Source organism: Nicotiana tabacum, chromosome 14, assembly GCF_000715075.1.
Source record: "Nicotiana tabacum cultivar K326 chromosome 14, ASM71507v2, whole genome shotgun sequence".
NCBI classification, from domain to species: Eukaryota; Viridiplantae; Streptophyta; class Magnoliopsida; order Solanales; family Solanaceae; genus Nicotiana; species Nicotiana tabacum.
Window position 1 is genome coordinate 26,371,184 of NC_134093.1, and position 12,056 is coordinate 26,383,239.

Below are 12,056 nucleotides of genomic sequence, written 5' to 3' on the forward strand. Positions count from 1 at the left end.
ATAGATTCCAATGTCACTTATCTAATGATTATAGCATATCGTAACCTGATAAGTTGAAGCTCCACCAACAGCAGTGATTGTTTGCTTATTTTGCATGTTCTTAGATGCAATGAAAAACTCCTCGTGCCGAGGGTCTACTGGGAACAGTCTCTCTTCATTCACAGTAGGGGTAAGATCGGCGTACTCAGTACCCTCCCCAGACCTCACTCGTGGGATTATACTGGGTTTTTTGTTGTTGTTGTTGTTGTTGTTGTTAGTTGCAATGAAAAACAAAAATCTTTCTCATAAGTAATTTTGAGGTTTTCTCAACAACAAAAATCAGAAGCCTTAATGACCATAGTATTTTTGAGATAGGAAATCACTTTGCAGTCTGAGCCTAGGTAGACCTATTTTTCATAGCATTGAAAGATTAGTGTTAATTAAGCAACTAAAAGCAAAATATGGGTAAACAATTGGTACATAAGTTGAAAGGCATCAAAGTTTAAACGAGGAAAAAGATAACTTCTGTTATCGACTTATAATGATTTATTATCATTTCCCTCACTGGTTGGAATCGACTCTCCAGCATAATCATTGTGGTTAACCAAAACAAGTAACCACATTAGATCTTGTCTCATTTCTAATACAAAATACATATATTATCTATTATGCTTTTATTAAAAAAAAAAAAAGATCAGTGTTGTGCCAGTAGAAATCAGATCCATCTAACGTTTAATCCATCTTTGTCCAACTAAAGGTTCTCATAATCATTATTGATCTAATCAGCTATTTATGATCTAATTAGCAATTTTTAAAGACGAAAAAGTTTCATATGGATTCATGAAACAATTACGGCTTTAATTTGGGGAGATGGAGATGGCACTAAACATCCCCTAATCCCACTATCCCTCAAGTTCTTTCAATTTTTTTTTTATCTTGCTCTTTCTGTATGGAGCGTTTTACTCTCTTAATAAGTATACTCAGCGTAAATCTAAATTAATCAGGTTAGTGAGTTCTGGATTCAAATGCTTAAAGCAAAACTAAATAACACGCTATCGAGTTACTTTTTGCAAATCTGGAAAAAAATAATTGTGTGTTCTAGCTAAATGAAGGAAAATCATACAATGCAAAGATAATTGGGACACATAATTCATAATGAAGATGATTCTAAACTATCGTTTGGACATAGATAACTTGAAAAAAGAGTTTTGAATTTGTGCTGAAAGTTTTTGGAAGTTGAAGTTGTGTTTGAATATGTATTTTATTTGAAAAAAAGTCGGAAGTTTTGTGAGTGAGAAATTTTTTCACTAGGACAATTTTTGGGAACTTGAAAAAAAATTATTTTTTTTTTTCAAAAACTGATCAAATTCTATGAACAAACAATGTTTTCAAAATTTTCTTGAAAAAAAGTAGCAAATTAGGGCTTTATCTTTTTATATATTTCAATCTATGTATAACATATAACATGGGTATACATGTGGTAAGTTGGTCAGTGCATTAAGAATATTGAAAGACACCCAATCTTCAACCCTACAACTACAAAGTAATGTATCAAAATTGAGGCAAAATTAAAGAATAGGTCACATGCCCTATGGGGTCCATCCTCACATGCATAGCTTTGTGAGTTTAATTCCTCCCCAGAATCAGAATGTGAAACTGAGACTCTTAGCTCATTGTTCCATCAAAGTCATTGTAGCAATATGTTAGGTACACCACCGTCACATTCATACAACAATTTTGAACTTGTATCTTTATAGGGGAGACCTCGCGTAATCGCTAAAGTTGTTGTCATGTGATCAGGAGGTTATGAGTTCGAGCCGTGGAAATAGTCTCTTGCAGAAATACAGGGTAAGGTTGCGTACGATAAACCCTTGTGGTCCGGCTCTTCCCCGGACTCCGCGCATAACGGGAGCTTAATGCACCGGACTGTCCTTTCTTTTCTTGTTACTGGTGTTGAATTCTATAGGTATAGAAGAGGGAGGTTTTCTGACTCATAATTTGTACTATTACGTGTATTTGAGATGCAATGTTCGATTGGAGTCTTTTAGTCTAGTCAGAATTTATATGACTGTAAAAAGTATGGTGAATTTTTAGAGTTAAAGAAACTTTGATCGTTTATATAATACATTGAATTGACATGAGTGTAAATGGAACTGAATTGACATGAGTGTAAATGGAACGATATGAATGTGAAGATTCATACAGCCAACTCCAATTTCCTGGGGATTGAGGGTAGTAGCAGTTGTTGTTCAAACAAGGATAATTGGACTACTTTTCCACAAATTATTAAGTGGAGGATTTCTTTTCCTCAAGGATAAAAAGAAATTTGTGAAGAAGTGTATACTACCATTTGGGGGGGGGGGGGTGTTTCTGGCAATTAACATTTTTGTTTCGTTCTTTAGAATAAGTTTCATCTTTATTTTTCAGAGATAATGCCATGAAATTTTCAGTGCGTCTCATCCCAAATGAGATGATTTCATCTCCTTATAAAACAAGAGGAAGGTAATTTAAGCTCTTTATAGTTCTATTTAGTTTTAATCCTCAAGCTTTACCAAATTTATAGAGTAAAAATAAGGAATCCCATGTGACAAAAATCTTTTTTCATCATTATGATAATAGATTATGCCTAAGTGGAGTTGATTTATTCACGACAAACCATTAGGCATATAAATCTCCAAAGTTTTAACGGTATCATGACTTCAAAAGGCACACTCATCATTAAAGTTAGTTTTGCACTCTAACAATCTTAAGCACATGCTACCATTATGGCAACTACCAGCAGGATGAAAAGCAAAACTTGGACAAGTGTAATTGATATCAAATTATACTATTGATTTAACACAACACAAAGGCACAACCAAGATGATATTAATGTTTCTGTTGACAATGACAATGACAAAGCAAAAAAGTAAAAAGTAACATAAAGGTAGTAACTTTGCATCATTTCAAACAAAAAAGGTTCTTTTTTCTTTCCCTTCCAATAACAGTTTTTGACATTCACACTATATAGCTTGTATGACTCAAGAAAGCTAAGAAAAAACTTACAAAATCATTCGCTCCTATAATAAAGAAAAGGCAATAAAAACACAATAGCCAAAGCACAATATGCAGACTAAAGACTCAAGACACAAAGATAGAGTGGGGGTGGTTGACAAATGGTGGTTAGAAGAAACCAATGGATGAAGAAACTGAGAACTCTTGAGATTGGAAAAAAAAAGAAAAGAAATGGGGCATGGACAACGCTTCTGCACCTGCTTCAAAGAACAGATATTGGGCTTTTCTTGAAGTGAAATCAGGCCGAGGTTGCACAACGCTTTGAGACGGGAACTGAAATTGACAGTGTAAAAAAAGTACACTTGCCAAGGAGGAACTGAATAGATGATTAATGGACATTGACAAACAATGGGATATAACTTTGATTTGGGAGAACTTTAGGGTAGTGCTTTTTAGTAGTAAGAATGGGAATTTAATACTTAGTAGAAAAAAAGAAAAAAAGGGACACTTTCTTTTGGAAAATCTGTATAAATGATAGAGGTGAAGCTGGCTGTACTAGCACATGCGGCTTCTGCGGCAAGCAAGGGGACCAGCACCTGAAGTTATGGCGCCCACCATAGAAGAGGATTTGGCACCTAAGCTTGAAGCTCTTGCATAGCTGGCTGAAGCTCCAGCTCCTGATGGAGTGAAATAGGCACCATTAAGCATCAAGTCTCCCTCTGATCTCCAGTTCCAACCCTTCCATTGACCTGCTGCTGTGTCAACCCTTTTTGTTACCTGTGTTTCAATCAAATTAGTTAATTCACTACAATTATAAAGTAGCAATCATCTACAGTTTTTGGCTTTTAATTACCTCCTTTGCAAAAGGATTAGTTGGGGCAAGGTATCTGTTTCCTTGACTGTTGATGGTGGGGTTAGCACTTCCACCAATAGCATACATCTCCCAGTGAGTGTAGTCATTGTTCACCACATGGAAGTAGCCATGTCTGCATCTGCAATTTTTCACAAACACTCACATCATTACACTTTTTCAAAGGTAATTATGATCTGTTTAATTTTTTTGACAAGTAATGGTAATTATACAAACAACTCCATGTTGTTTCAATTTTGAGATATAGTTGATTGATCGATAAATGGTAAAGAATGATAATTATGATTTCTTGAAATAATAAGATTGGATAAAGCTGTTTAGAGCAAGTTCCAAGAGCAGACAGTTACCTTGGCATTCTTTGAATGAGACCTTCTCCAAAGTGGTTATAGGCAATTGTCACTTGCATCTGCTTGTCTCTAGTGTAGGAGTCACTGTGGCCCAATAGCATGACCTGTTTGCATTAACACAAATAGCCCCTGAAGTTAGTTCTGGACAGCAGAGATAGAAAAATCTAAAAGTAGTTTTGAAAGAATTAAAAGTACCTCATTATGATGGGCGAAATGATTGTTAGAAATAGTAATGGCAGTTGAGCCCATAACAGCATCAACAAGACCATCAGCACAGTGAGAGAGTGAGTTATGATCAATCCATATGTGGCTTGAGCCAAAGATAGAAACGGCATCACCATCAGCCATTGTCCTCCAGCCGAAATGGGTCGTCGAACTCCTCACCATAGCATTCCCCGTTGGCTTGCAATCATGAATGTGAAGGCCATGGATAATAATATTTGTAACAAACTGAATTGTGATACAAGCACCATTGGCTATGTGAACATTGTAGCCACGGGCATCGATAGTCTTGAAACTGTTCATAATGAGCTCCTGTTTCAATTGTATGACCATGTCACGGTTGAAAACAATCCATAGAGGCTCCTCCTGGATAACAGCATGGCGAAGGGTACCGGGCCTGGGGTTAACAGGGTCATCGTCGCGCGAATCAGTGACAACATAGTAACGACCATCGCGACCACCAATGGCATTGCGCCCAAATCCAATGCCACAATCAGCAAGGCGCTTGCGGTTCTTTTGCCAATTTGGGTCACAACGCCAGCAGTCATCAATTGGATTTCCTGTCCCACATGAGAAATATCCAAGTCTTCGCCTCTCAGTGCTGTTCCTAATGCTCCTGTTAAGCACCCAAACCATAATTAGCTATTTAACACAAAGAAATGTTTCATATAGTGCGGATAGTCATTTTCACACATTGACAGTAAAATCATCAAACAGTTTCATAGGAACATGTCACTTTCTATTCTTTTAAGTAAATTATTGTGTCTAAAGAACAGGGGATTTAAATTTTTTCCTAGGAACGGAAATACGAAGGTCAAAATCAAATACTGGTGCTGGTTACTTTTTTAGAGTGTCGGTGGAAATAACTAGCTAGGTACATATAGTTATTCTTGCAGGGACCATTAGTTTGGAGCCACTGAAAATGCATTAAAGCATTTTGTCATTACACAAAACCTAATTTGGTTTGGTGTGTTTTGGGCTAGTACAAGCAGCGAACAATAATATTGGAGGCACTCTTAAAAAAAATATAAACAAGGGCGATGCTGTCACGTGAAAAAAAGATAAAAGAGTCGTGAAAAAAGAACAGTATAATCTCAGTGACTATTGTCCAATTATATTTTAGTAGCACGCACCGTTCAGTTTGCTCTGTCATTCTGATATATTTTCTTGCATGCACATGCACTTTTGAAAACTGTCACAACTCCATGTGTAACCAGTCAATTAATGACTTTACAGATTGTAAATAACAATACCAACACACAAACACACCCTTTTTCCTTTTCTCTAAATGACAAAATAGAAGATAATACTGAATAATACTAAAATATAAGGGACTTCCCCATATTAAGTTATCTACTCCTGAGATATTATTGTCAATTAAATATTTTTAAATCAGAAAAAAGGATAAGGAGACAGTACAGATCTGACTATAATTACAAAACATAATACAATGCACAGAACATAAACATTTCTTGTGTTTAAGACACTTTTATATGTATAAAAACAGATGATTTATTCGGTACTGAGTAGGTCTGCCATAGAGGAGGGGTTAAACGGACCACAAAAAAGGACTACTCATAACAACCAAAACCCAATGTGGGTTAATGCAAACTTGCGAAGAATTAAAACTAGGAACTGTTCCAATAACAAGAAAAAAGTCAATATTAGGAATAAAAGGAAAAGGTGACCCACTCTGCAACCATGGACACAACTTGTTCTGGATCATCCACTGCATGTTTGCTTAATTTCTCCTCAATCTCTTCCAAACTGATAAATAAAAACAAAACAAAAAAATCATCAAACAAACAACCCCTAACAAGGGCAAATATGGAAATGCATGTAAAACATAGGCAACCGACATTTATCCACTATTCCACGCAGCAAAAAGTGGGGTGACACAAAGTACACCGTAAAAAGATACACACACACTAAACACCATAGTGCGTGGTTTTTTGTACACTGCTCAAGGTGCGAAAATGCCTATACATACATTCACCCTATACATATATATAAATAAAACCGTCAAAAAGTGCAACTAGAATCTGCGAGGTGTGGCGAATCGTTAACTGCTTCGAGATATGTAAATTAGGGGAAAAGATAGGGGTAATTTTGGAAATGTAAGTTAAGGAGAGGCAGTTAAAGGACCAAAGAAGATTTTCTGGTAACAGAGCAGAGGAATCCAATGAGAGACAGTAAAATGAACGTTTAACCGCTTTAACGGTTCAGATCTAATGGAATAAAGGTATCTCAACGGCTGAGATTGTTCCTTCTACCAGATTGTTGGATCGGAACAGTGAGTCAATTAAGGACATCCAACGGTGAATATTTAATGAATCCTTTTGGAACCAAAAACCGACGGCAGAGATATACTGAGTGAGTCAACTCGTTGAGTTAATTAGTTTCTGCTTACCTCGCCGCCATTGTTAAGTTTTCAGAGCTCTTCAACTGCACTTTTTCCACTGTCCTGTAAAAAACCAAACCAAAATGTAGCATTTTTAGGCTTTTTTGTTAATCATTGAAAATTAAAATGCATATAATGTTCTCCCTGAAAAAGCTAAAATTATAATTTCTTTGTGCAATATAGAGGTTAAGGAGCAGTTCAAAACCATGTAGTTTAAGCTTTTCTGGTTAATTCTGAGAAAATGCTTGTGGAACTAAAACTTCTCGGAATTCTGCAACAGCAGAGTTTCTAGAAGAGTCTAAAGGAAAACAAACATGGAAAATATCACAAAATTAAGAAATTACGGGAATTAGACGGAGAGTCTAACAAAGTAGAATTCGAAGAACTCGTAAGAAATCATTAAAAAACAAAGCATAGAAAAATATGTAATACAAATTTTGATAGTATTTTTGAAAATGCAGATGAATTTTTATCCAGAGAAGCAAAAAAAAGTACGTTGAATTTGTGTAATTTTACAAAAACTTCACAGTTAAAACTCTGTTGTGAAAACGTGAATGTAGATGCTTTATAGAGTTAACCAGAGAGAAAAAAAATTCGACGGACCTGACGTCGAAACTGTCGGTAGTCTGAACACCGGCGTAAACTCCGACGAGCAGCAAAAGAAGAAGCAGAGAACTGAGACTAAATGAAAGCAACGAACCCATTGCCATTTTCCGCTGCACACTTTTTCTCTTTCTCTCACTACAATGGGATCGGAAAAAGAAACAGAGCAAAGCAGAGGAAGAAGAAGAGAGAGAGAGTCAGAGAAGAAGGTGCACTGCGCCCAACGTAACGGCCTGGGTGTCGGTTTATATAGACCTTGTTAATCAGAAAACGTTAAGTTTAACGGACGTTTATCAACTAAATCCCAAAAGGTCTATTATCCCCTATTGTTTTAACTATGGTTAGTGGTTTCGGTTTGTTTCTCGTCACTAAGGTTAAATTATGTTCACTTCTTTTTTTAACCTAACCACCTTAGTAACCGCCAGTAACCGCTTTAAGTTAGGATTCCTTTTTTCAACTTTAGTGCTACTACCAAGGTGTTAATAAAAACCCGAAAAATCGAACCAAACCGAAAACCAAATCAAACCGATAAAAAAAAAAATATTTTTAGATTTGGTTTGGTTTTGATTTTAAATTTTAAACACCAATCAAATTTGGTTTGGCTTTGTTTTAATAAAAAAATAATCGAAAAAAACCGAACCAAACCGACTATAAAAGTAACTATTTAAATTTATTATTATACCTATATGTATGTATATTTTTATATGAAGTTTCTAAAATTTTATGGTACATATTAGTCATTTGTATTTTTAGTCTAGTTCTTTGCTATTATAATAATCTAATTATTTGCCTTCTAGTTTGATTGGTAGTTTTCTTTTACTAAGTACAAGAATTTATTTCATGTTAAAAATAATCGATTTTTAATTGAGTACTTAAGTTATTCATCACTATTTGAGTCAATTATCATCAATATATTTTGGTAAATAATAGATTTCTCAAAGAGCAATTGGTTTGATAGCATTACGTTGAAAATGTAGTTTCCGGAATATGCGTTTTGTTAGTGCATGTCTCATATTTAAGAAAAAACCGATAAATAACCGAAAAATCGACAAAAACCGAATCGATAAAAATCGACTTAATTGGTTTGGTTCCAATATTTGAAAAACCGACTTACTTGGTTTGGTTTCTTTTTAGGGAAAAACCGACCCAAACCGAACCATGAACACCCCTAGCTACCACTAGTAGTGGAGTATAACATATGATGATTTTATCTAATAGCAACCCTTGTTCTTTATCTGAAAATTGATACTAATATGTTTGTAAATTAACTTTATGATATATGTAATTGTAAGTTACACTTTTATTTGATGTTAAAATTATGAGATGATACACGGTAGATTATAAATCTTTTAAACTTTTAAATATTATCCCAATTGAATAAGCCTGTCAAACGCATGGTAAAAATATATAACTTAATGAGATTATAAAGTAAACATTCTGTAATTGATTGAATTGGTATCATATTTTTAAGATTAGAAAACTCTATTTTTCAAAAAAGGAAGAAAATTAGCAGCCATGTTAGGAATTTTAATTTTAATGATTTATATGCTAATTTAGGCCAGACCCCACGGTGTGAGATAATACTAGGTATGTTGTTATTGTATGCTAATTTAGCTTTTTTCCTCCTCATTAGGAAAAATACTCAATTCTATATCATATTCAGATCTAATAAATAAATGTAAAATATGTATATTGTATATAAGCTTAATCATTTAATCGCGGTTAAGCGAGATGTACCTTTCAACTTAATTTGTGGTTTTTATAGTTGTATACGGTTAAAATCGAGCCCACCCAATTTTTCTATCTGACCGGGACCAGGAAGCTGCATCGGAGGTCGACCCCGTAGTGGATCTGAGGTACGAGGATAAAGTATCTAGTTTGGGATTCGAGGTACCTGTCGGGATCGAGACTTGCAGCAATCGAGACCGAATAAGTCAGGCATCGAGCAAGATCTAAGATAACATAATAATGGAAAGGCAAAATATCCGTGACTGATCGAAGATCATGGCGAAAATCTCGGAACGGATCAAATTAGGAACCGTTAATTAGCTAATCATGAAATTTTCTTCTCTAATTAGAGTTATACCATAAGTAGATTCCCTCTACTATATAAAGGGGAGTATTAACCATTTGTAAGAGAGATTGTTCTTGCATAAAAAAAGGCAATATAACGCTCTCCCTTTAGCTTATACTCTTTTGCTCATCAGCTTGCTTTATTTTTAACTAGTTTGGTATCAATCAGTCCGAGTGCACTCTAGATCGAGGGTTGAATTACGTTTCAACACTAGTTCGCTTTACTTTATAGTTCATTTCTGTTATTAATCTTCATATTTATCAATTGGTATTAAGAGAAATCACGTGTCCTTAGAACCATATTATAAGTTTAATTGTTATCCAATTTTAAGGGTAAACAGTTTGGCGCCCACCGTGGGGCCAAGGATAATAGTGATTACTTAATACTAATTCTGATAACACACACTGCTTTACACTTGTTCTCGTAAGAATCTTTGTTTTCAGGATAAACATGTCAAACTCACAAGCAACGCCTACACACGGTGACAACAGCCTCGGATTTCACAGGAAAAATGATATTATAGTCGCCCCAGGGATCGAGGCGCCTCAGGCTGACCTCGAGGGAGCACCAATTGCAAATCATGTCGATGTCAGTTCACATGTCGTCCTAAATGCAAATTTGGGCGTTGATCCCGAAGGTAGCATACGCAGGGAAGTTCGATCAGGTGGTCGAGGTACGCAGGGCAGAGAAGATGGTGGAGTTAGCCTCCAATTGATATTCAAAATGTTACAGGCTCAACAAGCCTCTATAACACAACTACAAAATCAGCATCGACCACCGAGTATGATCGAACCAGAAGTCGTCCACAGGACCGATCCTGTGCCGCAAAGGTCGAACGCCAACGAATCAGGGACTGACCCCGCTATTATGAAAATGCTCGAGGAGATCACTAAACGGATTGAATCAGGAGAATAGAAAATCGAGGCAAACGACAAGAAAATAGAGACATACAACTCCTAGGTTGACCAAATACCGGGGGCACCGCCGATTCTAACGGGTATGGATTCATACAAATTTCGTACATAAGCCTTTCCCTCCAAGTGCGGCTCCGAAACCCATTCTGAAGAAATTTCGAATGCCAGAAATTCCTAAGTATAATGGGACCACTGAACCTATTGAGCATGTCACTTCTTATACGTGCGCAATAAAAGGGAATGACTTGGAAGACGATGAGATTGAATCTGTTTTACTGAAGAAATTTGGAGAAACTTTGTCGAAAGGAGCAATGATATGGTGCCATAATTTGCCTCCTAATTCTATCGATTCCTTCGCCATGCTTGCAAACTCCTTCGTAAAGGCACATGCCGGAGCAATAAAGGTTGCAACTAGGAAGTCGGACCTCTTCAAGGTGAAACAAAAAGACAACAAAATGCTGAGGGAATTCGTATCTCGGTTACAGATGGAATGCATGGAACTATCACCGGTCACATACGATTGGGTTGTTCAAGCCATTATTTAGGGTTTGAACAAACGAAGTTCGGTGCCATCACGACAGCTAAAGCAGAATTTAACTGAATATCCAGCGGTAACCTAGGTCGATGTACATAATCAGTACCAGTCAAAGATCAGGGTCGAGAATGATCAATTGGGGACCCTTTCTGGTTCCGTTTATCCAAACAGGCCCGTCGGCAGAACTCAAAGGGATATCGAAAGATTAACAGAGCGCATAGCCGCCCTAGGCCGATTTATCTCGAGGTCTTCAGATAGAAGTCACAGCTTCTTCTCACTGCTCAAAAAGAAGAACAATTTTGCATGGACCCCCGAATGCCAACAAGCATTGGGAGAATTAAAGCGGTACCTCTCGAGCCCGCCACTGCTTCATACTCCGAAAACGGACGAGCAACTCTACTTGTACTTAGCAGTCTCGAAAATCATGGTAAGTGGGGTCCTGGTTTGAGAAGAGCAAGGTACGCAATTTCCTGTTTACTATGTTAATCGAACTTTAGGTGAGGCCGAGACCCGGTACCCACACTTAGAAAAATTAGCGCTTGCCCTAATAAGCGCCTCTAGGAAATTAAAATCATATTTTCAGTGTCACCCGATCTGTGTGGTGACTACTTATCCCCTTCGCAATATTTTGCATAAGCCTAAACTTCCGGGCCGATTGGCCAAATGGGCTGTCGAGATTATTGGGTACGATATTGAGTATCGATCCTGAACAAACATCAAGTCTCAAATCTTAGCGGACTTCGTGGCCGACTTTACGCCAGCCCTCGTATCTGAGGTCGAAAAGAAACTATTATTAAAGTGGGGTACCTCATCGGGGGTGTGGACCCTCTTTACAGATGGCGCTTCGAACGTGAAGGGGTCCGGGCTATGCATCGTTTTGAATCCGCATTCAAAGCAATTCGTCGGCAGCAAAGTGACAAAGTTTCTCGAAGATCACAAAATAAAAAGGATCATGCCAACACCATATCATCCTAGTGGGAACGGACAGGACGAATCGACAAACAAAACCATCTTTCAAAACCTAAAGAAAAGATTGAAGGATGCTAAGGGAAAATGGATAGATATATTGTTCGAAGTCTTTTGGGCGTATCGAACAACGCCAAAATCTAGTACGGG

At 36.8% G+C, this 12,056-nt stretch overlaps 1 protein-coding gene across 1 annotated transcript; it reads right to left on the minus strand.

The window, feature by feature from the left end:
- Positions 1–2,922: 2,922 nt before the first annotated feature.
- LOC107783470 (putative pectate lyase 8) lies at positions 2,923–7,647 on the minus strand. The gene is made up of 7 exons (XM_016604443.2): positions 7,418–7,647; positions 6,824–6,877; positions 6,106–6,180; positions 4,387–5,029; positions 4,192–4,295; positions 3,827–3,965; positions 2,923–3,750 (listed from the first exon to the last, which is right to left on the minus strand). Exons 1-7 carry the CDS (start codon positions 7,522–7,524, stop codon positions 3,529–3,531), a joined length of 1,344 nt encoding a protein of 447 aa, XP_016459929.2. The 5' UTR covers positions 7,525–7,647; the 3' UTR covers positions 2,923–3,528.
- Between the last annotated feature and the right edge of the window lie 4,409 nt (positions 7,648–12,056).